This window comes from Numida meleagris, chromosome 1 (genome assembly GCF_002078875.1).
Source record: "Numida meleagris isolate 19003 breed g44 Domestic line chromosome 1, NumMel1.0, whole genome shotgun sequence".
NCBI classification, from domain to species: domain Eukaryota; kingdom Metazoa; phylum Chordata; class Aves; order Galliformes; family Numididae; genus Numida; species Numida meleagris.
The window spans coordinates 186,902,712-186,919,735 of record NC_034409.1 but is presented as its reverse complement, the minus strand read 5'-3'; the positions used below and the strand labels follow the sequence as shown (position 1 = coordinate 186,919,735).

Sequence of the window (17,024 nt, the reverse complement as noted above, 5' to 3'; positions counted from 1 at the left end):
TCCCTGGAGGTGTTCAACATTTAGATATAGCGTTGAGAAACATGGTTTAGTGGGGTTATTGGTGGTAGGTGGATGGTTGGACTAGATGATCTTGTAGGTCTTTTCCAACCTAGCTAATTCTATGATTCTATGATTCTATGATCATCATAAGTCTTTCATAGTAAAGATTATGTTGCCGTCTCATTGGTTTGCATCTTCTCAGGTTTTGTGTCATAAACAACTGTGATCTCAATTCTGGCTTTCTCACCCATACTTTGCAAAAACCTTCCTGTGAAAACAGCCTCACTGAGAAATGGCCCCACACACTCCAACATTTCTGCTGGATCTCCAGACCTTGCCAAGTAGATTTTGCACAAAACTGGATTTTTGATGTAACAGTATACTACTGATCAAAATTATGGTAAAAGATTGCCACCCTAACAAAGCATGAATCCAGGAGCTAAGCACATGCAGTGGTACAATCTTACTGTAAAAATTACCATCTGAAACTGTTTATTGGGAAGTTATTCCATTTCCTGGAAAACAAGCAAGCACAGGATTCCTGCTTTGTTTATCCCTGCACTGTTCTGGTACTGCTACGATGCACCTACAGCTATGCTGAATCTCTGAGCTATGTTCACTCGAAAGATTCTGTTAGTAAAATCTGTATCCCCTGTAGTGGTTGACACACATCTCCCTTGAATGAGCACGAAGTCTGGAACAAAAGAGCATGAATCCCAGAAGTGGGAGGCAGATGTTTTCCTGAAGACCTTGCTTTTAGCTTCATTATTCAAGAGAACAATCTCATTATGCAGCTTGTTTCTTTCATCCTCATGTGTAGGCACCTCTTTGAGTTCATCCAGCCCCATTATAAGCCATGAGGTCACAGAGGAGAAAAACTGTGAGGCTGCAGCAGTTACAGTTTGAGAAGCATCTGATTGAATTGCTCAAGTCAGAACTTCAAGGGTGGCCCCATGACCTGTGCAGCACCTTTGCCAACCAGTACAAAAAGGGCATTTTTGTTCACTGTGAACAGGGAGTATAAGACATTCCAACATGCATACGTACATATATACACATACAAAGTTATTTCTAAGCAGTTCCAGTTCCTTTGCGGAAAGACTCACAAGGCAGGACGTTCCAATCCCTGTCTGAGCTTACTGTTTTATAGCACTGCTTTCACTCATTCATGACATAAGGCTTCTGCTTTGATGCAATACAACTACTACTCATAGTTTCATATAAAACTAGGCAGAAGTGAGCCCAAAGTATCTTCATAAAATGTCTTTGACATTTTTTTACTGCTGCTCGATATACCAGCAACCGAAGTTCTGATTTACAAGAAAACTGAAATTGTCTGTAAAAGAGCCCATCATCAGAAGAAAATCATGCTTGGGAAGTAATTACAGAATCACGGAATCATGGAGGTTGGAAAGACCACTAAGATCATCTAGTCCAACCACTGCCCTGTCACCATCATGCCCACTGACCCATGCCCCTCACTGCCATGTTTCCTTGAAAATCTCCAGGGACCGTGACTCCACCACCTCCCCGGGCACTCAGAACAGGCAATATTGGAGGTAGATGGGTGGTTGGACCAGATGATCTTAGAGGTCTTTTCCAACCTTAATGATTCTGTGATTCTATGATTGTCCTTGGGAATGAATAGGAAGCATCCCTGTACCTCTGCAGTGTTACAGGGACTGCCTTGAGCATGCCCCAAACATGTAGAAATGGGGGCATCCAGAGAGAGGAAAAGCAAGTCATGTCCATAAAATCTTTGCAAAATGAGTTTTCACAAACAGAATGGTAGAATACTAGACTCCTGTCCCATATAATTCCAAGGTTGTCCTTGACAGAACAAGATATGCTTTTATCTATATTAGAATTAGGGATGGCAACAGAAGTCCTATATAAATGAACACTGGTGCCAAGGTAAGAGGCTTAGAAGGATAAAGTATTATTCATCCCATGTAAAATGCTGCAGTGACCGTGATCATTCTTGCCATTCCTCCTCTCTAGTGGCAGCGCTGCAGTGGGTTCAAACTATAAGCACGTCCCAGAAGGCTCAGCCTTTTCTAGTGTCATTCATGTCTGGGAAATCTCACTTCAGGATTGCAGTGTTTGCATATTTGCATGTGTTTCTGGCCAGGAAGAGGAAACCCAGAACAGTAAAGAGACAACAGAGAGATAGGTTTACTACTTGGAGGCGTAGGGCCAGGCAGTGCTCTGTTGATTCAGGGGGAGCTTGTCTGCCTGTGGTCTGCAAACCGTAGATAGTACACTTAACATCAAAAAAAGCCCTTCACTTTAAGATTTCCACATAGCTTAGATGAAGAGAAGTTTTCCCTTTTAAAACATTAAAATGAAAACTAAAATGTTGGTGAATTAAAATAAAAGTTGACCTTCTAGTTCTGAAACTCTCAGTCGATACTGTGCTGTGATTTAATAGCACCAGTTATATCACTCATCACATAGTTCTAATTGTGGTAAAAGGAGAGATGAAGAGATAAATTAGAAAACACAATCTTATCTGTTATTTTGTTTTGAAATGGAAACAACACGAGTCAGGTTCGTGGACTGCCAGGTTAATGACAGCACAGTGAAAGCTGGACCACATTAAGAAGTCATGAAGCTGGATCCACATTACGAAGCCATGATAGTTACCACAGATGAAGCAGTTACGACAGTTAGCACTGTGAGACAAAAACGTGGTTGATTTTATGCTAGAACATGAGCCTACAGATGGCAGTTTGGCAAAATTAGGCCAATTTTTGCAGCCAATATAATGTTTAGAGCTCTAGGTCCTGGGTTTAGAAATTCCACTCAAGGGACCTGCATCACAAATCCAACAGGAACTATCTCCTTAGGCTGTACAATAGTTCTAACATCAGGTAGGAGTCTCATTAGGTTTTTCTGCCAACATAAAGACAGCCAACATGCTCTGAGGCACAGAGCCTGCTGTGGATTCGGTGAGTGCTAAATCAATGGAAGTGACCCTTGAAGCATGAAGATAGCAGGAAATCCCTGACTCTCGGATTACTGGAAGCTGGTGAGTATGCCAAGGATGTACTATTGCATGCATGCCTGCTCTTAGCTGTATCCCTGGGCACCTGCTATCAGCTACTGTTAGATACAGAATACGGAGCAAGGCCGTGCCAAGCTCAATCACAAAGCTCTTGGAAAAAAACTCTCGAAAAATCAAAGCTAACATTCATTATAGTCCTTAATGCAACAAAAAAACCAACCCACCCTTTGCAGAGCACGTCTCACAGCTTCCAAGCACTGAGAGCAGCACTAAGGGCTGCCATGCCACTTCTGTGCTTTTATGCAAAACAACCTTGTGGTCCTTGCACTGGGTCTGAGAAAAGACTGCAGCTGGAGGCACAAGGCTTCTTGGGGACTGGGTGTGAGCTGGCAAGCAGCAGTGTCTGGGAGACAACAAAGAATGGAGCCCAAAGAGATCTTCTCCAGTTACATCTTTCTAAGCCAGCTGTGGTGAAAAATCACAGAAAGCCTAAGGCAGGCGGCTTTCCAACACCCATAACTGCATTATCTCAAAGGATTTACAGGCCAGGTATGAAGTTTGTTACAGCAGGGATCCCACAGCAGCATGCCTGCAGCTCAGTAGTTGGTCAGTAGTAGCAAATCAAGCTAACAAAATCTAAATATTTTTCTTTGACATTAAATATCATCTGGCGGCTAAAAGCAGATAACAGGAGATGGCTGATGAGTTCATCCACACCAGGCTGGGACAGCAGGGGTGGCTCTTCCCATCACCATCATTTCTGGATGGTGTCAGCCTCCCCCTGGCTGTTGCATCCGGGGCAGATTGACAAGAAGAATATCCACTGCCTCCTCCATGACGGCTGGAGTTGGTCCACGCCATCAGCTCTGCCAGGGCACTGGGGACAGTGTGTGGGTCTCCTGGCAGACGCACAGCAGCTGAGGGATGTCAGGTGTTGGCAATGTGAAGGGCTTTGTGAAGGCCACTGGTGCCTACAGACCTCAGTGTTTCAGGATCAGTTAACCAAGTTAACTACAGCACCTGAATAAATAACACAGGGGAACAGGTGATTTTGTTTCTGAAAGGTGCTGGTGAATTTGTGATGCACAGTCCTGCAGAGCTGCCCAAACAGAGGTGGCCTGCTGTGGAGCATGCTCTGCCTGTTGGAGAGCACAACTGACCTGAGAGTGTGTTTGTGAGGAAAACTACCGGGGAGTGACTGGACAAAAAGAATCAGGTATAAAACAAACACAAGGAAAAATGAACTCAGCAGAGCTATCGTCTCTTTCTTCTCCCATTTTGAGAAGCTGAGCGCATGATCTCCTGATGTCTTCTGTGCTTGGCCATGTGGCAGAGGCTGATAAAAGAGAAAACTTCTGTCTTGCTGGTCACCCTGTTAATGAGCACTGATGGGAAAAGAAACAGGAGTGGAGTTATGACAGCTTAATGAGGCTTCTGGAGTGTGGTGCCTCTCAGCCTCAGGCTATGTGCTCAGCATCCATCAGTGCGTGGCCTAGGCCACCATCCAAAATGGAGCTGGGAGCCGGGAACAGGACATCTGTCATCACCTCCTGCCACTTGGAGTCACCAAGCTGCACTGCTCCTGTATGACGGAACTACCGGAGTGACTGGAAAGGCCCCAGCACAACAGCATCTCCCACAGAGTATTGATTTCAACCTTGCTCATATGTCATAGAATCGTTTGAATTGGAAGGGGCCCTTAAAGGCCATCTAGTCCAACCCCCCTGCAATGAACAAGGACACCTACAGCTCCATCAGATACTCAGAGCTTGGTCCAGCCTGACCTTGAGTGTCTCCAGGGCTGGGGCATCCACCATTTCTCTGGGCAACCTGTGCCAGTGCTGCACCACCCTTACTGTAAAAACTTCTTCCTTATATCCAATCTAAATTTTTGTGGCCCTCCTCTGGACGTGTTCCAATAGCTTCATGTCTCTCCTCTACTGAGGACTCCACATCTGGACACAGTACTCCAGGTGAAGCCTCACAGTGCAGAGCAGAGGGGCAGGATCACCTCCCTTGCCCTGCTGGCCACGTTGCTTTGGATGCAGCCCAGGATACAGTTGGCTTTCTGGGCTGCAAGGGCACATTGCTGGTTCATGTCCATCTTCCCAACCACCAGTTCCCCCAAGGCCTTTTTGACAGCGCTGTGCTCCATCTTTACATCCCTCAGCTTATACTGAACTGGGGGTTGCCGCAACCCAGGTGCAAGACCTTGCACTTGGAATTGTTGAACCTCATATATGCAGGCCTCAGAAATTTTGTGGGTTACTCTGATGTAATCCTTGGACACTATGGGTGAACAGCTATTCCATCCTACAAAAATGTGCCAGTTCAAGAATGAGACTGACTTACCCTTTACCATGGTAACTGAGAACTGGAAAACAGAAGTAGTGTATATTCTCCTACAAAGCCTATTACTCATTGGAAGAGATCAGCAATTTTGCCAAGCTGTTTCATTCAGTCAGAGAGTAGGCTCAATGGGCCAAAGTTTGCATGTGGTTGCCTCCCAAGAGGGGCAAAATGCACAATTTGGAGCTGTTACTAGAGAGCTCAGTCATCTTATGCATTTTAAGTGAAATGGTAATGAATGGAGATTTAGGCACCATGCAGAAATTTATCCAGGTGTTTCAGAAAGGGCTTTTCTTTCTAAAATTGCCCAGAAGCCAAACTTTATTTCATTATTCTGTAAGTGCTAATTCTGAAGCCTCTGACGCACTCCTGGTTTCATTATAAGGTGGCTGTAATGAGACTAGGAGCTGACTGTAGGGGTCTCCAGCTCTAGAAATTTGACATCTGCTTAATATTACTATTCCATTTGGACAGTAAATCTTCAATGCCCTGGCTTTCTTGTGGGCTTGGACACATTCCACATCAGTGACCAACGTCCCTTGAGCCAGCAGTGATTTGGCAGTGTGGGAGGCACTCCTGCAAAGGAACTGACAAATGGTTTCTGTGAGAAGCTGAAGTACCCTCAGAAAACAGTCAGAATTTCTTCATGAACATCAAGCTGCAAAGGAGACTTCCAGATTGCAAGAGGTTTGCGGCAATCCAAAAGAGAAGGAGGAAAGATATAACTGGATCCCAAACAACTGAACTTGCGTGTGGTATCATCGACTTGCACATGCAATCAGAGCAGACTGAAGAGCAAAACAGTTCATACTCACAGGTTTCTTCATACATGGAAGCAGGCTACAATAAAACAGAGGCCCCAGGAATTCGATTGCCAGTATTTGGATGAAAGGATTAGACATGACATCACCTCCTCACAAGAGAGGAGCTCACTGTTTTGTGGCCGTCTTCTCCTTTCAGCATGGAGATTAGCTCTTGTAAACTAAACACAGGAAAATAACAGCTGGCCCTGTCCCCGACATCACGGTAGCATATAACATCACCACTGTAAATCTCAGATGAATTTATGATGGCTGAGACCACAACCTGGGTCCTCGTTCCATCATTCCCATTCCAACACCAGCAATGACACTGCAGTACCCCTGTGGTCTCCCCTGGGCAAAAGAAGCGGGGCCGTTTCCCTGATGGATCAGTCAAAACAGAAAACAAACCAACCAACCAACCAAAAAACCAACAAGAAAAACAAAGGAAAAAAAAAAGAAACACAACTCAATCCTGACAACTCTTAGAACTTCCCTTCTTCTAGAGCCTCCTATGATTTCTCAGTTGCATTTTACCAGTTTTTGAGCCTCCGAGAATTCTTTCCCCCGGATAATGCACAAGTTTCTGATGTGAAACCACACTGTAATGAACTGACATTTAACTCAAGCTTTCTTATCAAATAGAAACAATAAACTGGAGTACAAGCACAACATTCTCTCCACTGCAGGCATCCTTGGGTATTCTGCATGCAGTGGGCAGGGCTGTGTGGCTGTGTTTACATTCACAGCTATAGCACGGGCTGAAGGGAAGCGTTTTTGCACAGTCTGTGGGGCATCTGCAGCTGGGAGGGAAGATGTACTGGCCTGCCAATCATTCCCATCATATGGGACATGTCTACATCATGCTGCTGAGCAGCAGAGGAGATGCTCCCATCCTAACTGCAGCACTGCACGTGCCCAGTGTGCAGCAAAATGCTGCATGGGGCTACCACATCAAGAAGCCAAAATTCTCCATGACGTGCTCATCTCTCAAAATTCAGTTCATCAGCTGTGACTGATGGTACTCAGCACTGCAGCCGCTGTTCCCTACATCCCTCCAGCTGGGCAGTCAGGTCGTACGTAAAGATGTGCTTCTCAGTGGATGGGAAGGGGCTGTCATTAGATACTGAGTATTCTGCTTCCCACCTCAAGGGAGACTTGATGACCTGAGTGTTGATGACACGTGTACCACCCACTCCCTTGCATTTATGCAGGAATACACACATGCAGCCAGCTGGAAAGACAGAACGAGGGAAGATCAAACAAAACTCCTTTGGCCGTGAAGGAAAGACACGTGAAGGAAAGACAGCGGCTGAGGGAGCTGGGATTGTTCAGTCTGGAGAAGAGGAGGCTCAGGGGAGACCTCGTCGCTCTCTATAACTGCCTGAAGGGAGGTTGTAGTGAGCTGGGGGTCGGCCTCTTCTCTCTTGTAACTAGTGACAGGACGAGGGGGAATGGCTTCAAGTTGCGCCAGGGGAGATTTAGGCTGGACATTAGGAAATACTACTTTTCTGAAAGAGTAGTCAGGCGCTGGAACGGGCTGCCCAGGGAGGTGGTTGAGTCACCATCCCTGGAGGTGTTCAAGAAACGTTTGGATATAGCATTGGGAGACATAGTTTAGTGGGGTTGTTGGTGGTAGGTGGATGGTTGGACTAGGTGATCTTGTAGGTCTTTTCCAACCTCGCTCATTCTATGATTCTATGATTCTATGATTCTACAACACACCTACAACGCTCCGACGTGCAGCAGCCCATGCATCAGGGACAGATTCAACTCTCTGCCACTCCTCACCAGCATCCTCTGCTGCTTTAGGAATGGCAGAAGCTGCTTGGGAGCTTGGGGCTTTCCAGTTATTATTATTTTCTTCTTAAAGAACTGTTCTCACCTTCTTCCTTATAGTAACCTCTCCACAAAGTCATGCAGATTTTCATGTATTTTCCCTTTTTCCAGAAGGAGGGAATCAGTGCAATGCAAGAGGTGCACATACAGCACTGAGGAGTGGCTTTGCTCCTTCCACATCAGGCTCCCTGGTACAGCAGTGACCCCAAATCCCTGTGAGACAGCAGGAATGGCAACGTGCACACAATCTGTCCCACCATTAATAAGGCAGTGCTCAAAACCTGTTCTCATCACGGCGGCAGGGAAGCTGCTATTTTTGCTAAGTGACAGACAGGCTGTTTGCAGCTCACACAGACATCATCACGCGCAGCAGCACGCCATTTCCAATTAGAAGATCTCCCCCACAATGGTGAGAGCTAGAAACTTCCTGTACAAAACGTAAACAAAGCAAAGTTTAGATTCTGCCTATGCTGAATGAGTCTCATAAACGCATGATGGAGACCAGATACAGCCCACAGGGCATATGTTTGACACCTCTGGCCTGTATGGACAGGAAATAGTTATAAATAGTCAGTCCCGCTTCAGCTCTCTGAAGACATAAATAATGTTGACGCAGAGTGCTCAAGCACAAAGAGTCATTTGTAGGCCACCCAGGAGACCTGCATTTAAATGACCCTTCTTTGCCTGCACCATCCATTACGCTAATGTTTATTTCAAGAGTTGCAACATTTGTTCTTAAATGGAAGCAGCTCAGAGGAGCCGTGTATGGAACACCACTTACTTGTTGGTAACCGCCTGCATAAACTCATCAATCAGTTCGTCGTATTGTTTCCCACGGACCCTCTTGTGTTTCAGTCCAATATAGAGTGGATCACTCAGGAGAGCCTAGGACACAAAGCAATCCTGTTGACAGCATCTCATCCGTGGCTGGGTGGAGCTTTATGGCCCAGCCTGCCCAAGAAAGTTTCTCCATTGTGGTCAAATTAATGTTACTCACTTTGCAGTGAAGACCAGCTTACATCAATTTTTGTGAGCAGAAAGCGTTTCTGTAAGAAGTCAGCTGTGCTACAGACTGCCTTTTTGTGGGAAGAAAGTCAGAGGGGTGGGATGCTTCTTAACTGCATTGGGCAGTGGGGCTCTGCATCCCTCCAGCAGCTCCACCAAAACTCCCTGCTGAGGTACCTCGTTCCCAGTGAATAAAGCTGACCTTGTGAGGGGAGGGTTTACTGTCCAGTTAGCACTTGATTTTGCGCTGGAGGTTACAGGGAAAGATGTTGTAGCCATAAACAGTAGTTTGAGCAATGAAAATCATCTGAAGTGATGACTGATCCCAGATGATAACGCTCTGGGCAACCAGATCTAGCTGTAGGTGTCCCTGTTCATTGCAGGGGAGTTGGACTAGATGATCTTTAAAGGTCCCTTCCAACTCTAAGGATTCTATGATTCTATGGCAAGGGTAATTTGAGCTTTTGGGTGCTAGCCCTGACCAGAACCTGTGATGGGATGCTGAGGCACACCCAAGCCCCTCACCTAGCTAGCACTCTGCTCCAGCTGTCTGCAGGTGTCAAGGCAGATGGGATTTTCACACATTCATTCATTTTTTGGCACTTATTGTGAATATAAAAGCAGGCTGCTCCTCCAAATCGGTCCACCAGGTGGAAAATGAGAATCATCAAGCCATCTAAAAAGGACTGGCTCAGCAAGAAAATAGTACGTATTTTGGGGAAAACCAAAGGCAGACAGTGGCAGGACACAGGTGGGCCAGCACCTCAGTGAGTCACTTGCAAAGCAACCCAACTTCCCTTCTGATTTCAGGAGCTGAATCATCCATATGAGAAGGGGACAAGCCACTGCAAACCTATTGTCCTGCAGACATATGGGCCCCAAATATTGGCAGGTGGGCTAAAATCAAATTCATTTTTACAGCCACAGATGTTTCCCTTTAGAAGGAAAGATGAGAGAGGTTTTCCTGTGAGTCTGATACTTTAACTCTTTGGGGTCACGAAGCAGAGCAGATCCATTTGCATTGTTTTGCTCATTGCCCTTTTAGGACAGCGGGCCTGTTCATGGAGTACAACATTCTCACACAAGCAAGCTGAGAAAGGGCAAGCTCCAAAAAGACTGATTTGCTGAGGGTCTACAAAGTATTATGGACTGTCAGAAAGACAAGTTGGAAACTGCTGCTAAAAACATAATATAACTGATGTACTGACTCCATTCTACCTGATGGTACCATAAAGCAATGGGCAGAGAAGAACAGGATGAATGCCTACAGGAGGAGGCTATTTCTATGCTGATAAACGAGTTTACTCGTAGGGCAGGATGTTCCTAGAATGTGGTTAGGGTTGGGTTAGGCTGCGTTTATGAGAAAGCTGTGAAATAAATAAATTATTTTTATTGAGGACAAATACATTGATTATATTGCTGGAATGCAGCAACTTCTATATTGCAATCCCAGCTGTGAAAATGGCTTCCACAGAGAAGATCCTGGACATATAAGCTAAACTTGATCTTAGGCAGAATGAAAGTGCCCAAGAGAGTGATTCTGGCAGTCTCTTTCTCTGACACCAGCTGACTTCTGGAGATGCCTAAGAAATCAGTGGTGTCACTTCTTAGAAGTTTAGTGTCCCTCAGTGGATGCTAAGAGTGAAACAGACTGTCATGCATGGTCAGAAGCTTCCCATGGGTGGGGAAGCACTTACACCCATGTCCCTCTGCAGGGGAGCTCAGAGCATGCAGCACTCAGTGGTGTGCAGAGCAGAAGGGAGGAGGAGGAAGACATGAAAGAATCAAGCTGAAGTGCACTGCTTTATGGAGCGGAATTGCCAGAAAGTGAGAAGAGTCCTGATTTAGCCTCAGAAGGTCCAAACTCAGAGATCTCAATTTTCAGGAAAGACTGCGGATCAGGCTGAGATGGGGTACACCCTATGTTCTACCAGTCTGTGATAGATCATTATGCCAGAGGGATAAAACAGTCCTGGGACTGAGGTCAAAAAGCTAATGGGCAATCTCAACCTAGATGGCATCTGTGGAAACTAATTTTGCTGTCTTTCTGTTCAAATTCCAGTGAGCACTTCTGAAAATATCAGGCACTCACGGTAGCATCGCAGCAGCATCTGTCTTCATACACAAGCCTAAAGCTTTTACACCCCAGATTTCTATTTCTCCCAAGAAACGTGCTTGGTTTACTCAGGGTGAGGTGAGGCACAAGTACAATTTAGATCAGTGGACAAAGCCTGGCCATCACAAACAACGACAGTATTCCTTTTAAAAATGACATCCTCACTGATGTCCATCCTGGCAATACTGAAATGTTGCACTTTCTGAGGCAGAGTCCTAAGGCAAAAAATCTGCAAACAGATGCAATCCTCCTGTCTGGTTATCACGTGTAGCCAAGTGTGCACCCTGACAAAACACTGCAATTAATCATTCCCAAACCTCCCAGCAGGGATTCTCTGCTTTCTGGAATACTATCATCTCTATGCAGACATGGGCATCTGTTTTCTCACAATTACCACAAGAAGAATAAAACTAGATCTTCTTGTCTGAAATCTTTTAACTCACATTGCCATGCTGAAAGGTGGAGATGGTCCTCCAGCTCCAAATGGTAACACTCTTCTCTCCAGGGGACCATGAGGCTGTTCAGTGTTCATTTCAGTTTCCAATAAGAGCAAAAGTTTCACGAGCATCAAACAGGAATGCAACCTGGTCACTCCCCTGCAGTGCTGGTCTAGCCATCATCTCATCGTGATGTCTTTGGCTTTGCTTCCACACTTAGGGAACTGGCCTCAGCTGGGCATTAATCTCAATTCCTCCTCCCCTCCCCGGCAGGTTTATGAAAAACTCTAGGTCTTACCTCGTTGTCTGTGCCAACATCCAGCAGGACAGGGAGACACTGCTGTGGGTGAACTCCGCCACAAGCTGTGTACAACGCAAGCTTCCCCACCGGGATGCCCATACCATAACTTCCTAGATCTCCTAAACCGAGAATCCTCTCTCCGTCTGTCACCACGATAGCCTAGGAGGACCAAAAGAGACTGCTGCATGGATCTGCCAAGGGTCAAACAACAAAACCAGCACCATGGTTTTCACATCAATGCCATTTCGCAGTTGTATTGTGCAGTGGATATTTGTTCCTTCTACATAACAACACACTATACATATAACAAAAGGTAATGGTCTACAGGATGAGAAGTAATAGTTTTAAGTTGTGCCAGGGGAGGTCCAGGTTGGATAGTAGGAAACATTTCTTCTTCGTAGGAGTGGTGATGCATTGGCACAGGCTGCACAGGGAAATGGTTGAGTCACCGACCCTGGGGGTGTTCAAGAACTGTGGAGATGTGGCACTGAGGAACATGGTCAGTGGGCATGGTGGGATGGGTTGGGGTTGGACTAGGTGATCTTAGCGGTCTTTTCCAACCTTCATGATTCTATGATTCTTACTTAGCTGATAGTGTTACAGGGCTGCTCATTTTGGGGTGGAGATAATGTGGCTAATGGGTAACTGCTCTCAGTGTGGGAGAGCAGCAGCTCTGCTTGCCAACACTTCAGCTCACTCACAGCAGAACCCAAAGTGCATGGCCCTTTGCGTATCCTCACCTGCACAACCAGCAGCTGCACAAAGGACATCTGGCTTTGGCTTTCTTTTTTGTCTGGAAAAAGAGCTCTGCACAAAACTGCCTGTGCTTATGAAATGCCTCTGTGAAGTAACAAGCTCATGCCTGCTCGCTCTTGAAGACTTGATGTGGAGTAGCCAGCATCAGAAAACCAATGCAAAGCTCATTACAGCTGGGTCCCTTCACCTCTGGTACCCTGAACTCCAAGACAGCAGACAGAAGCCATCAGCATGGGCAAGCAGCATGGACTGAGGGCTCCTCCACTACATATTAAACACTAGATATTTTTGCCACCCGGGTGGGAGTTAAACAATTGCCATTTAACTCTTTGTGCAGTCGATTTTTTGCATTTCAGCAATATTGTAATACACTACTTCTCAAGAATCTCTGTTCCACAACTTTCTGCTTTTCTCAATACTGTATCACTTCTTTGTGACAAGAAGGAGATAAAATAATAAAGATAAAAATAAAAATATGCTTAACGAGGTCCGAATTAGAAGCCCAAAGCTGACCTATTCAACCCGCCCTGTACAGCACTGGGACCTTAGGAAGCAAATGACCAAGCAGGTTTCACCAAGGTCTATAAACTTTAGGCTAACCATGCATTTTGTCGGCTTTGTCCCCAGGCTCAGGCACTTCTGTGGGCTGCTCTGCAATGCAGTCAGAACAGGATGACACTGGAGTGCAGTCCCACAGTGGGAGAAAATCTGCAAATACTCCAGCAGACTTCCAATTTCACCACTGTCCCAGCACTTCAGAGAACAGAGCACTCACATCAAATGGGCTGTGGGCAACTCAAGTCTAGCTTGGATTTCAAAGGAGAAGACTGCAAAGAAGTTTGTTATTTGCAGATCTGCAAAGTTAATGTTAAACTGAAGACCCCTGCACGTGCTTTATTAAGAAATAGGAGAATGGGACATTAGCAGCTATCTCAACAGATGGACTTTTTGGGTGGGGATAATACAGATGTGTTGCTTTAGTGCTCAGACAGCAAAGCATTTCCTTGTTTAGGAATGGAATAAACCTTTTGCTGCACTTTTCTATTTCAGGAAGATGCATACTGATTTCTTTCAGAGTCCCTTCCCTGCACATTTCAGATGATTAAAGGGAGAAGCCTGGAAGGACTTAAAGTTGAGCACAAGGGATTCACAATGAACAATCATGCTCTTATTCAACATAAACTATGAGCACCTCCCAAGGCTATTTTCTCCCTCAACCTAAACCAATGTTTGTAACAGAACAGAATTACACTACACCACATAGTTTAGGAATAAGACTGAGGATGAACTAAAAATACACAGGAAACATCTATTCTGCTTTTTACATCTATTTTGCCCTTTAGGAAAAAAAAAACACTCAGTGGGTTTCAGGGCGGTACTGTGCATGACACATTCCAGGGTTGCAATGCACACGGGAATAGTGACAACCTCTGTGTAATAAGGGTTATTTTGAAATCCTACATGCAGAATATTTGTTGTTGTCTTGTTGCCACTCCATCATCAATAGGAGTTAGAATTCCTAAAAGTAATTGAAAATTCAGTGAAAAGGCCATTAAAACCAAAATGACTAAACTCCTATTGGGCCAGAGGCTGAACAAGGCCTGCCGTGGGAAATTCACAATCATGACAGCAAGTCACAAGTTTACCCCATTTTGGGACACTTTCCTATTTGTTTTTCCTTCTGAGTCAATGTGAAGTGTTAGTCAGTGATGGGAAAGACTCTTTTTGGGTGGGCTCCATCTGTTTCTGGGTGTGCGCTCGCTCCTTCACCACACCCTGGATGCAATTGGGACCAGAGGGCAGTACTGGGAATAGGGAAAGCAGCAAGCACATGCACTGCTCCAGATTTATCCAGAAGCTGATGCAAATTACATGAAAAAGAGTCAAAATTCTGACTATGCAGAAAGGCCTAAAAACATCTCCATTATACTTATGCTTGTGAAACAGACAACATTTCTTTTGTCTCAGATGTTCTGCACTCTTTAAGTACCAAAGATCTCCGAAGTAACACTGAAAAATACAGGAGAACAGAAAATACAGCATAGAACACTTTCAGTGCTGCCTGTATCACCTAGGGGAAACCAGCTTCATGTTTGAGGATCGTTGGATTAAAAAACCCAAACAACATATGAGTAAAGCGCCAGTGGATACCTGACACACAAGCATACTAAACTAATGTTTTAATTGCTTACGTCCATCTGATCAAAACTCAACAAAAACTCAACAAAGAGGACGCTAATCTCTGACTGATCAGGGCAGACCCCTCTAACTGAACCACAGGTTTAACAATGAGAACCATGAGGAACTTGCTTTCTACTTCCAGCTGTGCTACACATCTTCCTGATGACTCTGGTCGTGTCTTTGGCTAAAACTAGTGCTGAGTGCACTTCCCAGGGGGAGCACCCTCTGGAAGGAGAGAAAGAAGGAAGGAAGGAAGGCAGTAAGGTTGGTCAAGTGGCTTGCAGGCAGCACACTTGTCTAGGAAAGGGAAGTTTCTGTATTATGCTCAGTTTGAGGTGGTTTCATAAGATCACAGAAAAAGACCATTAAGTTCATCTAGTGTAACCATCAAAGTTGGTTTCAAGCCATAGCTGTTATAACACCCTACCACAACACTATCCTATATGATTCTCTGCATTCCTCCTGCTCTAGTTGGGCCATCATGCAGAAAAGAGTACAAGATTAAGGAAAGAGAGAAAACTAACAAGGGGCTGCCCGCATTTTACCCAGTGCTTCCTCACGGACAGATTCATTAGCAGTCCTGGAAGAGATACAAAAATCCCACTCTCCTGTATGAATATGCTCTGGAATGACTTCTTGCACATTCTTCTTCTGGCACTTTGGTTCCTTCAGAGCAGCCCAGCTTCAACAGGAGGGCTGGAGGTGGGACTCATACTTCAGAGCTTGGCTGAGGCTTTGCTGAATTCAGCAGAGTGCTCTTCCAGCCCTTCCAGAGGACCCAGGCACACAACATTTCCCATTGCCACAGTAAACTCTGTTTCCCTAAAGCTCTAAGGCAGCACAAAGTAAGAAGAGGGATAGCACCTCCAGATGCTTCTCCACTGTCTTTTAAAGGGAGTTAGTGTTGTCAGTGTTCAGTGTGGTTTGAGCCTGATCAAACAACTGGGTCCCTCCAGGGACTTAGGTGCAGTTCAGGTACTTCCCTTCTTATCTCAAAATCTCAGGTCTGTAGATGCCTACCAGTTCAGGCATGGGAAAGTCTGTGTACAAACACATAAGGAGCCCTGTGGTCCAAAACAGATGCTGATTACTGCCTTCATATTCTGGCAAATCCATAAAGCAGAGTGTCTGAATCTCCTTCATGGACCTCTGCTCTTCCTATAGTCAGTTCTGGGTGACAGAGAGGGACTTTTCAATAGGAGTCTAATCTCTCCGTGCCAGTTTCTCCATCTGCATGAACATACCTATTGGCCAGAATGAGTTCTGCTCCCAGACCTGATCAGAAACAAATGGAAATACTGAGATTTTTGGACAGAGTCTGGACAAAATATCTAGTTTGCATTTGTTCTCCGTGGTTCCAAAGACAAGGAATAGGATTACATTTTCTGGAAACATTTTAAATTGCCCCTTTTTTTCTTAAAAATGGAAAATGCTTGCAAACTTTTCACAGCTTCCCAATCTTTGTTCCTGGAAGAAACAACTGACTGATAGGGAACAGAACCTCTATCAATAGTCAGGGAAATTCTCAGGCATGTATACTTTCAAACTGATGGAAGAAGGTGATTGACATGACCTATATTAAATGTTGGCTGTATTTTATGCCAGGGACTTGCCCAGCCCTGAGCCTTACTGAAAAACACTTCAAAAGATTACTTTCTGGGTGGGGTGTCTGTAATTTCTTCAACTGCTGGATATCAAATGTTACTTGCAAAGCTGGCAGTATTCTGATGCTGCATGACTCATTGGGATTGGGAAGGAGTCCTACAAGCAAGTCAGTTACAGAGATATCCTAAAGAGTTTTGGTACATCTAACAAGTTGTCAGTTAGTCACAGCATATCTCCACACTCAAATGTTATATCTTCAATAGCACCTTTCTGTATGAATTTACTATCATGCACACTCTTTTTATTGACTAAGGTCCCACTAACTTTAACAAAGACGTTCTTGACTGCAAATACGCATGACAGATTATCTCAGGTTCAATCACTAGCCTGGAAACTTTCTGAGATCGGGAATACTTCTTAACTGTCTTTTTAAATAGGCAATTATGTAATTATTCCAAAGAGTTTCATTCAACATCCCATTTTACATCCAACTCCTTTTCATTTCCCAGCCCAAAGAAGACATGACACATACCTTAATATTTTCCTCAGGCCAAGAGTTTAGCATTGTTGCAATATGGCCCTTGTCATGGATGGTGATAAACAACCCTCTAGGAAAGAAAAAGACTTG

At 44.9% G+C, this 17,024-nt stretch overlaps 1 protein-coding gene across 2 annotated transcripts in view; it reads right to left on the bottom strand.

The window, feature by feature from the left end:
- The window catches only part of ME3 (malic enzyme 3), a 130,602-nt gene that overhangs the window by 28,709 nt on the left and 84,869 nt on the right, over window positions 1–17,024 (bottom strand). For both annotated transcript variants that reach the window (XM_021382357.1, XM_021382368.1), the window contains exons 4-6: window positions 16,929–17,004; window positions 11,852–12,013; window positions 8,777–8,880 (exon numbers count right to left, since the gene is read on the bottom strand). In XM_021382357.1, coding sequence (XP_021238032.1) covers window positions 8,777–8,880; window positions 11,852–12,013; window positions 16,929–17,004 — 342 coding nt within the window. The remainder of the gene's footprint in view (window positions 1–8,776; window positions 8,881–11,851; window positions 12,014–16,928; window positions 17,005–17,024) is intronic.